General features: G+C 45.6%; 1 protein-coding gene across 1 annotated transcript; it reads left to right on the top strand.

Annotated features, from left to right (window-relative positions):
* Nucleotides 1-11069: 11069 nt before the first annotated feature.
* TLR4 (toll like receptor 4) lies at nucleotides 11070-15819 on the top strand. Its single transcript, XM_032200348.1, has 3 exons — nucleotides 11070-11186; nucleotides 12022-12188; nucleotides 13516-15819. The coding sequence occupies exons 1-3, from the start codon at nucleotides 11082-11084 to the stop codon at nucleotides 15773-15775; spliced, it is 2532 nt and encodes an 843-aa protein (XP_032056239.1). The 5' UTR covers nucleotides 11070-11081; the 3' UTR covers nucleotides 15776-15819.
* Nucleotides 15820-17232: the final 1413 nt, after the last annotated feature.

The following is a 17232-nucleotide window of genomic DNA, read 5'->3' as shown; positions in this document are numbered from 1 at the left end:
CTCCCTTTAACTTCTGTCATACCCAGAGTTCTTTTCTCAGTGTTGCCCTGTCCCATCTATTTCACTTACTTTAACTCCATCCCAAGCATGACAGACTGGAAAGCTGGGTGAATCCCTCAGTTCTGCCTGCCCACATTCAGGGGGAGCTGGAAGCAAAGTAAGCTGTCTGTGGCAGCTGCTGGCAAGCACTTTCATTTAGGTCCTTCTTTCCTCTAATTCATTAGATGAATTTTTCTGTGATATCTCATTCTCCCTCTCCCCAGTGCACTGCATGCCACAAGCAGAGGTCCACCCCCATAGCTACTGGTCTACTGGGTAAAGCCCAGCATACCAGGTATCTGGTATCGTATGCTATCTGGCTAGGAAACAGCCAGAGTCCTACTAGTCAGGGATTCTCTCCTCTGATGTCGCCCCAGGAGTTAATTGAGGACATCAAAAAGGCCCTCAGGGATGCTGATTTAACCTGGTGGAGATGCTAGTCAGAGGATTTTATCTCTTGCAATCTATTCTTCTACCAGCTTATGGTGCCAAAGGTGCATTGTGGTTGGCAATGGCCACTCCATCCATGGACAGCGCTTTGGGAATTTGATTGACTCTCACCATGTTATCATCAGGTACTGAGTCCATACTAAAACTCTAAAAATTAAGCAGAGCCCAAGGATTGACAATGTGTATGTAGCTTTAGCTTTCTCACCTGGGAAACATCTAGGATCCTGCAGCTCAGGTAATCAAATAACTTTTTTGGAGTTCATGGTTAAGCACAGACACTGCAGGAGCCAGAAACTGTACTGCTCACTCACAGGTGTTGTACTTGGGACTGGAGAGCCACCTCCAGCTCAGTGCAGTGGTGGGCAATCCCAATCTTTGTCTGCATTTTAATTTTACATGCAGATTTAGTCTGACTTAAGCAAGTAATTTAATGTGCTTCATGTCCCTATCTGAAAAATAGTGGTTGTCTGCCACTGCCATCTTTTTAGTGCAAAGGAGGAACTATTGGGATGTCTGGTGGGGTGGCCCTTTCTGTGGAACCAGGCTGCTGGGTTGGGCCATGAGATGTGTTGGTGCCCTCATGTGAGTTCATATGGCCAGTCTGGTATCTGACAGCACACAGCTACATCCATGGTTGGGAATAGGTGGTAATGAAACTGGACCAGTCCTACCCTTCTGGCTTTGATTCTCAGATTAAATGATGCTCCAGTTAGAGAGTACAAGAAAGATGTGGGTGAGAGAACCAGCATCCGTCTCTTCTTCCCTGAGTCTGCTCTGCCCAACCCTTTAGAAAACAATGATGATGATACACTGATGGTGTTTGTCCCATTCAAGCCTTCTGATTTCCTCTGGCTGAGGGAAGTGTTGCTGAAAACAAGGAACAAGGTGAGAAGTCTTTAATGAGGGGAGGTTGAAACTAGGTTATTTGTAGTGACATATTCAATAGCTCTAATAATCATGTATCTTTCAAATATTTAATGAGCTGCACCAGGCACCTGAGACCTTATTTTTCACTAATTAGAAAGACCCCAGTCACAGCTAGATTGCATATGGGTGCATGGGAATGAGCGGAAAAGACCAGGAGATACTTTCTTCCTCCAAGTTCTCAGTCCTCTGAGCATCAACCCAGAGCAACAGACCGCAGCTAACTTTCTCCTGGCATGATCTGCTGTTCATGGATGTGCCATGAGGACCTCTCTTTTTTTCTTCTGCAGACGAAGGTGGGATTTTGGCACCAGCCCCCACAGCAGTGGAATGGGAACATCTCTCAGCTACGTATTCTCAACCCATATGTCACCTACGAAGCAACATACAAACTGCTGCAGCTGAATGCATCAAGTAGGGTATGATATCGTGCTGGAGAGCAAACAGATGACCATCAGTGTTCTGTGTCTTCCCTAATACCTTACTGCTTCAGCACTACACAAGGGGAAGGAAAACCTAGTCACTAGATCAGCCAGTCCCTTCCCCTAGTAAATGCAGTCTTTCCCTATAGCATGGTGATTCAAGTTTTGAGCCCTGCTTCTACAAGGAAAAGGAAGACTTTTCCCCACCTGTCACAACTGTGCAGCATTACTCTAATTCCAATCTGCCCTGTAATCCCTTGCCATTTTGCATTCAAGTGACTTTTCAGAGTTGAATTTCTGGCCATAGTTCTAGAACTTAGGACACCTGCTTCTCTGGCGACTAGCAGTTTTGTCATACAAGCCCTTTCATACATCTTCCTGTGCTTTCCCTGTCTAGACCATTACTGATAATTAGCTAGCATAAAATGTGAGGAATTTTGGTTGGCTTTCCTTAAAACATTCAGTTCTTACAGATCTCTGGCCTGAGGCTGGCTGTTATGCCCACTGCTTCTGGAACGCAAATTTCCCCTTCGCTGCACGATGGAGGATTACTTCATTAATGAATCTAATGATACTTTGTCTTCAGTCCTGATGATCTTTGTGATGGTGCTGTGGAATCTTTAATTAACTTTAAGCCTGCTGGGCACCACCAGGATGTTTATAATCTGCAACAAAGGCAGGAGAAGCTTGAAGGTCTGGTGTGGTGAAATAACCTTGTCCAAGGTCACGCACTGACTCTTAGCTAGGCTGAGATTAGATACCAAGTCTCCTGCCTGCTGAAGCAATGCTGTAAAAAAGGACATTTCCCTACTAAACTGTTTGGAAAGTGCAAAGTGGGACAATCCAGATAAGGGGTGCTAAGTGCTAGGGTGAGCTTGGGGAACCAGGCAGTATGTTCAGCTGCTCGCAAGCATGGTGGCTGTTCTGCACAGCCACAAGGCTTTTAAGGTCATGGTTTGTACATGGTCATGTTAGCTTTATGTGAGCAGAGGGCAGTTTTGTAGCACACAGGCCAGGGACAGGAATTTAATGCATGGATTAGAAGTGAGGATTCACACGAGGGCCTCCAGCAGGGAACACACACACAGAGGCACTTGGAAAAGAAAGAGATGCAGGGACTTTGTCCAGGCTCTGTAATGGAAGTGGCCTTATTAAAAAGTGTGCTGGTTCCTTCCATCCAAAAGCTTTCTGATTTCCATGGAGCTCCGTGCTTTATCATTTCAGAGGTTTTACACTCCTGAGCCCTCATCTTCTGCAGCACCTTCTCAAAAGATGTTCCTTGTTTGAGTTCAGGGAGTGTTGTCCAGGCATTTGTCCTGTTTCATTTACGTATATTTTCTTGCTACGTGGAATATGTGGAAGCTATTGGTCCCAGCTGAAAAGGTGTTGCTAGTGTCGGTTTTGTAATAGTATGAGTTTGAAATGCTAAACAGATGTTCTCTCTTTTCCCTTCCCAGAGATATGCCACCATGGGAATCATTGCTTTGAACTTAGCCCTCCATATATGCCAGGAGGTCAATATTGCAGGCTTTGGTTACCCCGGCAACCATGACAATACTGCACCAATACATTATTACAATACAGGTCGCTCACGGAAAGAAGAGGTAGAAAATGCTTCCCCTTCAAACTGAGGTGTTCTCTATAGGGAAGCCTACTGGCAAAAGCCGGGACTAAAGGAGCTGTGAGCTCTGGTAGCTGTCACTGGTGTTACTTGTGGAAATTCCTGCTGGGGTGTCCTGGGGAAGGTGCTAGGACATGCTTTGCTCCCAGAGAGCATCTTTAGAACAGATGCTGGCTCCTTTGTGGTGCCTGTCATCTGGCCTAGTTTGGGGAAGAGGGTGCAAATTGGGTCAGGCAGGATCCAGTGCTTTTGGGGGAGGATGAGAGGCACTGTAAGGAATAATCTGTAACTTTGGCTCTCTTGTCCTTGCAGCTCATTCAGTATAATCTCACAGCTGAGGGGAACTGGCTGCTGAAGATGATTGAGAGGGGAGTGATTGCTGACCTAGCCAGCCCTGCCTTTCAGGCCCAGAACCGCTGAGAAAAGGCCGTGATGCTTGCTGTCCCCATCCTGACAACCCTGGTGATCCCAGCTGGATTTTACCCTTGTTCCAGGTTGTTCTGAGCATGTGACAGCATGTCCTGCCCCTCATGGGATGGGAGATGAATCCTCCAAATTCAGAGCACTTGTGCTTTCCTCTGTTGGCCTCTGGCTTCCATTGCTGCCTGCTGCACTGGAGGATGAGCAGTATTACACAACCCTTCTTCCTTAAGTAATCCCTTCCTGGTTTGTAAACAACTGTCCTTTGCTCACCAGGTTACTTGTGAAAAGCACCAGACTGAGATGCTAAGCTGGTCTGCAGCCCCTGAGAAAGGGAGTGGTGAGAGCGCAGTGCCTACCTTGAGGTTTCAAACTGCTTCCTACACAGATTGGAGTGAGAGAGAGTCGTACCTACCCATCGCCATGGAAAAGGACTGAACACTCAGAAATTTCAGTGTCTTGCTGATTGTTGGCAAATGTTAATGTCTTCAGGAGTTGTTTCTTTTATTGTTCTGTTTGAGAATAAATGCACTTCTCGTTTCAAAGGGTTGGCACTGTCTTGTGGGAGGGGGATTCCCCATGCAGACAGGTGAGAACTACCTTAGAATCGCCTCTGAGATCTTTTTATGGCTCCATGACCCCATGCAGTCTCTTTTTTCCCTCCCAGCGTTCTGACCCAAGCTTTGCATGTCTCTTCCAGTTTGTTCTGAGCATGGAGCCACCCTGCCAAGTCTACTTTGTGTGCTAAAGATCTTCCACATTTAAGAAACCCCTTTAAAACCTCACCTATTTGTGGCTGGCTCATCTCCACATCTCACAGGTCTCATGACCACCTCTGTGGCCACATCTTCTCATCCTCTACAGCTTCCTTCCAGGAAGCAGCTGTGTCATATTTCCCCGTCTTTACTGCTTTATTCCTGGCCTTTTATCATTGTGGGTTCACCTCAGTTGATGCTTTACCAAAATGTTGCCTCTACCTGGAGAAAGAACCTACGGCATGACGTTAAACTAATGGTGATGTTGGCAGGACCCCTTTGTTGCAGCCTCTTCAGCCAGGTGCTCACTGAGAAGGTTCCTTCTGCATAGCTGTTTAGAAACAAGCTCTAAGAGTGGGGTTGGGTCAATTTAGATCAAGCTGTACGTGTCTTACAGCAGCAGCATTTGGGGTGTGGGAGCATTATAACTGCTAACTATTTCTATGGGAAACAAAGCTTCTGCTTCCCATTTCCTTCCTCCCCCTGCTTTCACTGTGCTCAGGCTTTCAGGGTACTTCCCATGCTATTCTTGGCACTTCTTTTCCTGGGTAACTTATTTTTCAGTATCTCAGGCCTGAAGTCTTTTGATAATGTCTTCTGCAAAAAGTTGATCCACTTTATGTTGTTCCTGCTGCTATTGCCTTTTGTCCAGCTTGGTTCCTGCTCCGCTAGAGCTGAAATGGTTTTGCCCTGGTCAGTGCATGCAGCTCATGGCCAAAGAAATGTTGACAAATCTCCCCCAAAGCTGTCTTGTCCCAGGAGCCTGGTGCAAGAACAGGAGGCCCCAGTCCAGCTCAGTTTGAGGAAGGTCACCTGAAGGCTAAAAGGGGATGACCTGGTCTTGCACGTGCAGACAGAACTGAACTGATCTTGGGAGGAAAAAGCTGCTTCAGTAAGTTCCTCTTCATGGGCTGAACACTGGCTTCAGGTTATGGTCTGTATGCAAGTAAGTCTTTACTCTCTACCTAGCACATCATAGCCACACAGGTTCTGCTTTGTTCCAGAAATACAGTGTTCCTAAATGGATACAAATATGCATGTGGATCTGGCTCAAGCAGGGTTTCAGAAGTTACTGCTTTGTAAGCAATGGCAGTGGGCTCTCGACTATATGGATAATTAATACTCTGTGTTCTTCTCCTGTTAGAGTAAAATGGCATAAAAAATTTAACGTCTGAGAGCTGATATATAAAGCATGCTACCAGCTAACCCCAGGAGGTAGCTTACATTTTCTCTCAAGGTAACGCACACAAGAACTTTGCCACAGCTTGCAGGAGCTGCGTCTGCACTTTCCGACGCAGTCATTGCAACATTTTCCTGTCATATACTGACAAGTCATAGTAGTGAAACCATAAACACGAGGCTCAAGAGTCTCAGCGCTGGTCACTGCCTGTGGCAGCGCTCTTCGTGCTTGCAGCAAGCAGGTCTGCTGCACGCATTTTTGTTCTTGTGTCTAAGAGCTGCCTGGTTTTCCCTCAAAACAGGGTTCTGTAATCTCTCCAGGTGACTACAGATCATTAGAGCTGCCTCTTTATCAGTCTTTCACGAGAGTGTTAGGAGAGGTTTTGCTTTTAACCATGCTTCGGCAGTGGCACTGAACGCCCAAATCTACCTGTCCTGTGCCCAGTTTAGAAAGCCTGAGGTGTGCAGTCCTCCATGTCCTCCCCACATTTTGTGCCTGGCAGTCCGAATAAATCCATGCCCTACCGCAGACTCATTATTGTCAAGGGAACTGGGGTAAAGGAGGTGAAATAAGAAGGATAAAGCAAAGCCACAGTAATACAGAACATATGTAAATTAGGCTACCAGACACCATAATAAGGATGTAATGAAGGGGGAAAGAAAAGGAAAATGAGTCCTATTGTTGCTAGAGGAGCAAAAGCTAGCACCCTCCTCAGGGCTGCAGGAAGGCAATTATTCTGCTTCCCAGCACGGTGCATTTCATGCCAAGGCACCGTGAACATCCTCTTGTCAGTGCTGACAGTGAATCCCCGGCTCTGTGGCCAGCTGAGGGGTGCCCGTGGTTCAGCTGAGGCAGCAGGGCAGGGAGCTGTGGGGCGGCGTGGTGCCAGCCTGCCTCCCCCACGGGACAAGGGAGCTCCCCCATCACTCGCTGCCTGTCCACCAGCACTTGGTGAGTGAATCCAGACACCTCCACCATCCGTGTGAAACCCTTCCAAGCATTTAGATGAAACACTGACTTCAGTAAAATGTAGGGCTCCTATATGACCTGACATAGTCCATATGGAGTACCTGCCACAGATAGTGACTGCCTTGACACTGATTAATCACTTCCTCTAGTCATATATTCGTCCCTGAACACCTGACACAGTTCTTCCCTAATAGCTTTTGCATAGTTCTGGAGTATTCATATGACCTTGGCTTTGGGGAATAACCCATCTGATGACACACATTACCTACTTCAATGTAGGCTTGGATGCTTTTGATCAAACTAACTTGGACAGGAGCTTTTGGATTTGTTTCCTTCCCTTGTGTACACTCCTACCTGTCCTTTTCTGCAGCAGGAAGGAACTTAGCTGTGCTGGATTGTGCTTTGTTTTGAGTGGCACCATTTGCAGTTGGTTGGGGCTTGGTCAGTGCTACATAGCATGTACAGGCTGTCTCTGATTCTACCTTCACGTGCTTACCTGCCATTTAGAGACACAGGCACAACAAGCAATCTGCAGTGCTGATTCTCTGTGCTTCAAAACTAGCAGTTTCTGTGCTGTGATTATATGTAATGATGTAAATGATCTGTAACTAGAGTCATTCATTGCTCAACAGGCAGTGGCGAAGCTTTCTAACAACACCTCAAACTCAAAGCAGAGTTTCTCCCTCAATCTGAACAGTTATCCTCTCCAATGCTGCAAGATCCAGAAGCAAAGGCAAGAGGTCCGACCTTCCATCAGATGTGAAATGCTTCCACCCACTTCACATGGCAGAGCATCACAGGTGAGAGTTACAGGCATCACAGCAGTGTAGCGAGGACCCTTTCTGATGACGCCAGCTTCTCAGCTCCTCCACCAGCCCCGGCGCAGCGGGAGGCTCAGCACCGTCACTATCCAGCGTCTGCCAGGTTGGCCGGGGATGGCCGTGTGAGGCGGTGATTCACCAGTTCCAGGAAGCAACGTGTTTGTGATATTTGCAGCAAGAGCATCTTCAAGCCATTTTCAGATTTTTTTTTTTTATTGTGATTTATAAAAATTGTTTTTTCCTGGCAGAATAGCTGGGAAAATTCAACATGCTGTTACTTTTTTGAGACATTTTCTTTTCCTATCTACTCAGACAACCTTTCAGGCTTGGACAGATGACTCAGCTGCGAAGTAAAAGGAGGGACCACGTGTCAGCTGAACCTTAAGCATTCAGTAACTGTCTACGCACCCTGAGCCTAGACCCCAGCTGCAACATGATGAGATTTAAGCTTAATTCACCCCAAGTGACTGCTAAGCTGAGCTGTATTAACTGATACACTGCTAGTTAGGAAGGTACATATGGCCAGTGCTGCAACCCATCTGAAAGCAATACAGGATCAGGTGGTAGAGCGTGCCTGAGCTGCTCAAGTATATTTGGAAGTTCTCATAGTGCTCCCTATCTCTAGCTCTGCAAATACTGTGTTGTGTAAGTACCAGCATTTCATGGATGCTCTCACCTATCTGATCCCTGACTCACAGTCAAGTAGTTATTACACACGATTCTTTCACTCAAAATAAAACCTACTTTGCTCATTCTTGAAACAGTTCTTGCTATGTTCCTTAACCCCCATTTGCAGATAGACTTGGGGACCTGTTTAGCCTGACTGCTAAGCCAAAAACAGCCTCTCTTGTGGGCAATAGGTGTTGATCTACATATGATATTGGGTTAGACATGACCTCAAAATCACCACAGATACAGACTGCCCTATTTGTTCTCGTGGCTGGGACATTGTGCAGCTACATTTGTTCCAGCTAACCTCATACTGAACAAACACTGAAGTTCTCTGTCTGTCTTTTGTCTCCTTAGCAAGTTGCTGGGTTGGTTTGCAGATGTTCGTATATTGTCTACACACCAGTTCCCTCAATGAAATGCATGCAGGATATCAGCAGTTGTTTTGTCCAAGAGTTTAGCTAACTTCTGTGTTCAGCTGGAGTTCCATTTTTTTTTTTTTTTTGTGTTTTAATATATGCAATAGTACAACTTGTTTTGTCAGTACAACTATGTTGTGGCCATCTTATGCTAGGTAATACTTTGCTTCAGATGACAGGGGTTGCGTATATGCTGTCTGCTGTTGTGTTACTTATATTATAATAATGTTCAGGAGAACAAAGATTATCCTGGCATGTGTTTTTAGAAACACTGAGATTTCTGTAACACCTCCTTCCTGAAAGATCTTTGATGATCCCACTAGAAAATTGCCAGCACAGTGAATCATGTTATATTTTAGATGTTATTCTTGTCACTTTAAAGGATTCCAAATAATACTTTTGTTTCTTGTGAACTGAAAGAGGCAATTACAGAGACATTATGGCTTTCTACAGTCATTGCACATTGTATGCAAGCTGAAGAATATGAAGTTAACTGGCATTGACTTTCTAAACTGGTGGCTGGGTTTGATTTGCTAGCTTGCATGTTTTCAGCTTGTGCCCCATCTCTTGCAATTTCTGTAGGATTTGTCCTTGAACCAGTGATGATATTCATTGTGAAACTGTCCCCTGTGATAGAAGCAGCACGCTCTTTGAATGTCCTTCAAGTTGTACTTTCCACTTGACTCCTAAGCATGGCTGTTGGATGGATTTTGTGATGCTCCCAAACTCTCCAACATCTTCAGCAAGTCTCCATTGAAATGGTAATTTCTAGAGCATACTTCAGGCTCATCTCAGCTTTAGATAAAAATTAAATGTGGATTGCTTCATTCTGCATATTGAATACTAAAGGACATGCTCATTTGTCCTCTCTGCAGACACATGATGCTCTGCCAATTTCCTTAATCCAGGCACAGAAGCAGTCAGCAATTGTTTCCATTCACTTTTGATTCCATCTGTAAAAGGAAATACCTGCAATCACAAGAGGCTTTTCAGAACAGGGATTTTGTAGAACTTGCCCAATTTCAACAAACTTTTTGTCTGCTGGCTTAATGGGCGCTATCTGGCTGTAAATCAGGGTGTCAGTTTTAGCTGCCATTGTCTGATATGTGTTTTTTATCACAGAGATCATCTGTTATTTTAGGATTTCTTCATCCCTCAGTGGCCCTCTACTGACCTTGCCAAAGAAGTTCTGTGTCCATCCCCCCTCCCTGAGATTTTATCTTTTTCTCTGTAAGTGGATTACTCACTGGCCTTGTGTTTCAGTTTGTATTTACTATCAATATTCACAGATTTTCATGTGTAGTTGCTCCCTGTTCCATCTATTTCTAGACTAGTATCCTATCCTCATCTCCCATTTTTGCCATTTTTCTGTGTTAATGATATTCCACAACCCTACAGCTAGATCCCCAGTAACAACTCTTATTTATCTACAGAAAGACATCAGTAGGTACAATAAAACACTACCATATATCAGAATAAATGAAGGCAAGGAGCTTTATTAGAAAGCTCACAGCTGAATTAAATTGGTATTACCAACACTTGGCTTTTTCAAAGCCTCCTCCAGAAACAACAGCTGTGTCTGCGCTGTGAGTTAAGGGTGGTGTCAAGATGACCCTCCACAGGCTTGATTTTGTAGCAAGGCTTCAAACCCTGACCCCAGCCCTCCCAGCTTGTCCCAGCCAAGGGCAGGGGAGCACGGAGCCCAGCGCGGTGCTGCGGGCTGAGCCGTGCCTGGGGCTTTGACTGCTCCATGGTCAGGTCTCCGCTGCTTGGCCCTTGTGCATGGCCCTGTGCAGCCTCTTCCTGGGATGATGCAATACCAAGGCCCAGTAAATCCTAGATGTGTGTTCATGAGAGCTCAGCCATAGCTAAAACAGTAACGTAATAGTTACTGGCCTCAGGAAGACATGGGCCCAAGGCCTGCACTTGTCCTGGGAGCGTGGCAGGGGGACGAATGCAGAGACTCATTTGCTCTACACAGTGCATTCACATTATGGGATGTGAAACCTGGCCTTCTTGAAATGGGACTCACAATTTCACAAATTTCCCTTTTTCTCCACCAATTTAGCCTGAGCTAATCTGAGGTAATCGAGTCAAGTGACGCAGCGGAACAACACATATTGCTGTTTAAGTTCTAGTCCAAACTACACCTTTTGGTACTTCCTTTTTTTCTTCCTTTTTTTTAAACACAGAGTTGCAAGAAGCACTCCAAGCATGTCTAGAAACTGGGCAGTCACCAGTTTCACTTCCCCTTGTTCTCTGCAGCTCGCAGTGACGTGCGGTGAGAAGCAGGAGTGGTAGGAGGCAGCGCTCAGCATTTCAGGAGGTTTCTCTCTCTGGGTCCTTGTGTGACACCCATGGTGCTTTCTCCTGCTTGCCTGGCCTCCTGAAGATGCCCAGGAGAGCAGCTCTCCTCCCGTGGACGTTTGTGGGGCTGCTGCAGCTGGTGCTCATCCTGTTGCAGCTGGCAGGCTGCCTCCTCAGTCCCTGTTTGGAGGTACGTGATCTCTGCACGAGCACGAAATCCTTCTGCTTCTCCGGTGCAACTTTCCCCTCTGCTTGGGAGATTTGTGCATCAGATCTGTCGTGTGTTAGTTTTCTTACGGAAGCTCATCTTTCTTCCAAGGCTGTTACCAAGGCAATTGAAATATTTGAAGTAAACGCTGGTCTCAAAAACACCTGAGAACCAGAACAAGCAGCACAAACCATTTCTTCTTCTTGGCTTTCTGTACCTCTGGGGTTACTACACTACAGCTAAACTAATAGATTATGTATCCCTTCAGGAAGAGATCCAAGCCTTGTCTAAAAATTCTGCAAATTATGATATTTTAGCCTGATTTGTGCTGTAGAGTGACTTCACCGGTACCCCAAACACCTGGCACTGATGAACTGCCTTTTGCAAACTTTACTTATTACTCACAGAGCAATTTCTGTTAGAGCTGCCTGCTTCTCTGCAGTGTGTCAGAGCTGAGCGCTGATCCGGGGCACACCATACATCCCCCTGTGTTCGTTTCGCTGGCTCTTTCAGAGGTTGCTGCTGGTTCATCCATAGCCTCGAGGAACACTGTCCTGTGGTTTTGTACCTGCTTCAATCAGCAAGAAATGTAGCTCCTCCTGGGGAGCAGGACTGGTTCTACCAGAGGTGGGAGAGGTACTTAGGATATATGAGATTATTTCCTGAAGCTCAGGGCGGCTCATTTAGAACTGAACTTCGAAGTTCACTTAGAAATGAACTGTGTGGTAGTTGCTCTGCTCCTGCTTTCCTGACAGTATAATTTTCTGATATTTTGTGAAGAGTGGGTGTTGACTGAATGGATCTGCCACTGTTACAGGTCATCCCTAGCAAAGCTTTCAGATGCATGGGGCTGAACATCTCTGGAGTTCCCCCTGAAGTCCCAAACACCACCCAGGAGCTGGACCTCAGCTTCAACAATCTGAAATCACTGAGCTCAAATTATTTTTCATCAGTCCCTGAACTTCAGCTTCTGGATCTTTCAAGGTAATGAGCCTTTTTTATGTGGATACTGGTCAACCTTACCCCAGCTGGGCCTCAACAGTTCCAGATTTTGGGGTCTTGTTGATTTTGGCTCTTTGTTGTTTTGCTCTTGACTTTGTCCCTCTCTCTGTCTCTCTGCACATGCCCATGGCACTGATGTACAGATTTTAGTCCAGTTACTGAGGACACACTCTCTCAGAGTTGGGCCTGTCAGTCTGATCTTGTAGGACACGATGTAAGAGGGAGGAGGATGTTTTACTTCTTTACTTCTTTCTGAACAAGAAAAATGCCAGACTTTTCACTGTTACAAAAACTCCAAAGTAGAACATGGAACATCTTGGGTGAACTGTTTTTCTAATCACATTTAAAAAAAAAAAAAAAAAAGTACATTCATTTTGTAAAAGGTGGTTGTTTTAAAATATCAACATATCTCTTCCTTTCTACTCACATATCTGGGGGAGGAGATGAGGGAGGCTTATTAGCAAATTTGAATTGATGTATAATTTCCATTGACTTGAGACAACAGTTTCTATGGGTAAATTGTTTCACTGAAAAATGTCACTCAGTCCCATCACAGTTACAGCTCTGAAGTAGCTGAGTGGCAGAGCATGTTTGCTGTAAGGCACTGACTGGGTTGTAAAGCTCGTTCTGCTCGAGTTCGTTACAGAATGGGTTTGGGTCTCAAACTTTGGGTCTTCTCATATGAAACCACCTTTAGGCAGCCACACTCCTCTTCACTCTCACTTTTCTCTTTTAGAACCAACACAACCAGGGGTCTGTTCCCTCTCAGATATCAGCAAAACTGCTGGGTTGTGAGCTTTGCAACTGCTGCATCAGTCCGGTGCCAGGGGGACTGCCCAGCTGTTGCTGAGAGAGTCTGGAAGCTGTGAGAGTGCAAGATGTAAGGGAGTCCTCCATCTGGTTGGCTCTACCATCAATTATGAGCATCAGAGTCTTACTTTGGCCTAAAAAGAAAACTAAAATGCTTCTGTCCTGCTGCCTGCCTGAATTTTGACCATAGCTCTGGGTCTCTTGCTTTGCAACTAAAATTCAGATCTAGGACGAGGAGGAGAGAGAAGTTCTCCTGCTATGGGAAGGTTCCTTTTGCATGGCTGGTTAATGATGCTCCTTGCTGGGAAATAACTATGTTCACCTGCAGATTGAGGAAGGAGAAGTTGGATTCAGGAGCACAGCAATGCCAAGCTAAGCCCCAGCAAGATGTTAAGTCTGAGAACACTGCATTAGCACTTAGCGCAGTAGTGTTAGTGAATGTAGAGTAAAAGTACATTTATTCATTCATGTACATTTATCCCCTTTTCTTGCCCAACAGGTGCCACATCCATACAATAGAAGATAACTCTTTTGTGGATCTTCATGAACTTTCCACCTTAATTTTAACTGCCAATTCCCTCCAGTACCTGGGGTCAGCAACCTTCTATGGTTTAACATCTCTGAAAAAACTAGTATTGGTGGAAACCGGCATATCCTCTCTGACTGACCTACCAATTGGACACTTGCATACCCTACAGGAGCTGAATTTGGGCCACAACAGCATTGCTTCATTGAAGCTTCCCAAGTATTTTTCCAACCTGACCTCTCTCAGGCACCTGAGCTTTTTCTCCAATAAGATTACATATATCTCCAAAGGAGACCTTGATGCCCTGAGAGAAGCAAACAGGCTCAACCTCACCTTGGTGCTCTCTCTGAATAATATAAAATACATCCAGCCTGGGTCCTTTGCAAAGATTCATCTTGGTGAACTGGTTCTGAGGTCCTCTTTTGAGAACTTCCATGACATGCGCACTTCTCTTCACGGCCTGGCAGGGCTACAGGTCAACAGACTAATAGTTGGAGAATTCAGGGACAGTCTGAAACTGGAAGAGTTTCAGAATGGACTCCTGAGTGGACTTTGCCAGGTACAGATGCAGGAGTTTGTCTTAACCTGTTTCAGGAATTTTGAGAATGACACGGACACTCTTTTTAACTGCATAGGCAACGTCTCCAGTATTCGGCTGGTGAACGTTGAACTTGAAGAGGTGTCAGAGGTTCCTATGTCTCCTCAAGTGAAACATCTGGAATGCAAGAAATGCAAGTTTAAGGAAGTGCCTGCTGTGAAGCTGTCCCTCTTTAAGGAGCTGAGAGTACTTCGTATTACCCAGAGCAAACACCTTAATAGCTTCCGGCAGAAATTTAAGAATCTAACTTACCTGGAGGTCATAGACTTGAGTGAGAATCGGCTCTCCTTCACTTCATGCTGTTCTCCTCAGTTTTCTGGGTCTGCAAACTTGAGACACTTGAACCTAAGCTTCAATTCTGACATCAGTTTGACCGGAGACTTCACCAATGTGAAGAATCTCTTATACTTGGACCTCCAGCACACAAAGTTAGACAACCATGGCACCTACCCTGTCTTTCTATCCCTTCAGAAACTCATTTACCTTGACATTTCCTATACCAAAACTCATGTTAAATCCGATCATATATTTCATGGTCTGAACTCTCTGCAAGTGCTCAAGATGGCAGGCAACTCCTTTGAGAACAATAAATTGTCCAATAACTTCAAAAACTTGAGCCACCTCCACACCTTGGATATTTCAAATTGCAAATTAGTAGAGGTGGATCAAAGCACATTTAATGCTCTCTCTGAACTAAAAGAGCTGAATATCAGCAACAACAAGCTCCTGACCTTCGATCCTGTAGTCTATGAGCCACTCCAAGCTCTCACAGCCCTGGATTTCAGCCACAACCAGCTGAGTGTCCTGTTGGACTCAGCCCTGGAAATCCTGCCTGCTAGTCTGGTCTACCTAGATCTCTCTCACAACTTGTTTGAATGCTCTTGCAGTTACCTGAACTTTATGAAATGGATCACAGAAATGGAAGACCTGCTGCAGAACAAGCATTTAATGGTATGCCACACACCTGCATACATGAAGAACTTGAGCCTGTCAAGCTTCTACCTGTTCTCCTGCCGTCCCAACCCAGGCACGGTGGCATGCTCAGTGGTCATATTGCTTGCTGCATTGGTGTTCATATTCCTGATTTACAAGTACTACTTCCAGCTCTACTACTTCTTGGTGCTGCTCAGTGGGTGTAAACACTCTGCAGAAAGGGGAGCCACCTATGATGCCTTTGTTATCCACTCCAGCAAAGACCAAGAATGGGTGATAAAAGAGCTGGTCGAACCCTTAGAAGGAGGAAAACCTCCCTTCCAACTTTGTCTTTACTACAGGGATTTCCTACCAGGGGTACCCATTGTCACCAACATCATCCAAGAAGGTTTTCTAAGTAGCAGAAATGTCATTGCAGTCATCTCTACCGACTTTCTGGAGAGCAAGTGGTGTAGCTTTGAGTTTGACATTGCCCAGTCCTGGCAGCTGGTTGAAGACAAAGCTGGAATCATCATGATTGTACTCGAAGAAGTGAATAAGACCTTGCTGAGGCAGAAGCTAGGGCTGTCCCGATACCTCAGGAGGAACACCTATCTGGAGTGGAAAGACAAGGAGATAAGCAAGCATATCTTCTGGAGGCAGCTCACAGGAGTCCTGCTACAGGGCAAAGAATGGAATCACGAGGAGGAAAAGCTCATGTGAAGAGAAAGATCACTTCAGCCTTGTCTCCCATCCTGGCCTTGGCTGATGATGGCTGGTGCTCAGAAGTTGACTCTTCCGTGGCTGTTCAGAGCTGGAGGAGGTGGACAGAGGCACTGTAAAAGCACTACAAAAACACCCCCTCATGGGAACTTGCAAGCCAAGGAGTGGCAGCAGCTAGAAGAGCTGCAGATGCCTGAGCTCTGTGATTGTCTGTAGCTGTCAGCTGAAGCTGGTCCAGCAATTCTTGCAGGTCTTGTAGGTTGGTGAATGGATGTAAGAATGATTGTAAGATCCATCCATTTGTCTGCCTCTGAAACAGGATTTGGGTCTAGGGGACACTCAGTGGAACTTCAGGGTCTGTCACTTTGAGTGGACCCCAGGACTTCCTGGAGAGAGCAAAGGAACAGGAAAGAGAAACAAGATTTGGATCCCAAAAATACTGGGCAAGCCTTTCTAGGAGCCGTGACTCAGGGGAAAATCCCTATGGAGTGAAATGGGCTGCCCTGCAGCCGCTCAGTGAAGCTGAGCAGTTATGTCATCAGTGTGTGGGGAGGTTGTTTGTGGTGGGAAATTTCCCCAAAATGTTTAATGCTTAAAATCTCAATTTTATTTGTACCAAGACCAAATATTGAAACCCACAGATATTTCCATGACCTGCAACTCTTATTTATGTCCAGATTACATAGCATTTGGGGGAGTGGTTTGGGATTTTTGTGTGCGATCTGAAGGTTAGTGGGACCAGAAGAAGCTGCAGAAATGCTTAAAATCTTTAAAGTCAAGATATTTCTTTGTCACAGTTGCTTTTCCTGGCCAATGTTTCCTTAGAGCCACACATTCCTACAATAAGCTTTTCTACCACATCTACCAGCCTTAATTCACTGGTGGAAGGTGCGAGAGGAGTCTCCAGCGCATGGGATGATATGGGCCTTAGATATGGTCAGACCCAGCCATGAGCCCCTCTTCCTTCCCCCACCCCCCTGTGGCATCCTCTGGTCCCGTTGGGTGCCTGAAGGGTTTGGCTGCTGCAGTAATGTGTCGGAGGCTGGAAGGGAGAGTTTTGCTTTTGTTTCACTGGGAACGTGCCTGGCATTTCCCAGGGTGAAGAGAAAGAGGTGAAAAGTCTGGGTTAGCTAAACTAAATGTATCCCAGCACTACCCTGAATAAAGGGAGGGGAACTCTAAATGCCATTCAGTCATATTGCTGAGAACTCTATTGATGTGTTGAATATTGAATGCTGCTGGAGTATTGGTCTCTATTTACAGAAGGCTTTGGTTGGGATTAATCACTGAATTAGTCTAGTTTTAAACTTGCAAATCCTTCTATAATCAATGACGTTCTACAGAGGTAAAACAGAAGCAATTGAGTGGTGAATCAGATCTGATATTTATTCAGAAGAAAGGGCCTGATCCATCTCACTTTTCTCAGCACCAGCCAGTGACATTACCATGGAAGCCAG

This window comes from Aythya fuligula, chromosome 19 (assembly GCF_009819795.1).
Source record: "Aythya fuligula isolate bAytFul2 chromosome 19, bAytFul2.pri, whole genome shotgun sequence".
Lineage (NCBI taxonomy): Eukaryota > Metazoa > Chordata > Aves > Anseriformes > Anatidae > Aythya > Aythya fuligula.
This window is presented reverse-complemented; position numbering and strand designations above follow the sequence as displayed.

What these genes read in the sequence shown, in the direction of transcription:
- TLR4 (XM_032200348.1), top strand. Translation starts at nt 11,082, where the DNA reads ATGCCCAGGAGAGCAGCTCTCCTCCCGTGGACGTTTGTGGGGCTGCTG. An exon ending in TCCTCAGTCCCTGTTTGGAG is followed by an intron (nt 11,187 to 12,021) that starts GTACGTGATCTC and finishes CCACTGTTACAG; the next exon opens with GTCATCCCTAGCAAAGCTTT. An exon ending in CAGCTTCTGGATCTTTCAAG is followed by an intron (nt 12,189 to 13,515) that starts GTAATGAGCCTT and finishes CTTGCCCAACAG; the next exon opens with GTGCCACATCCATACAATAG.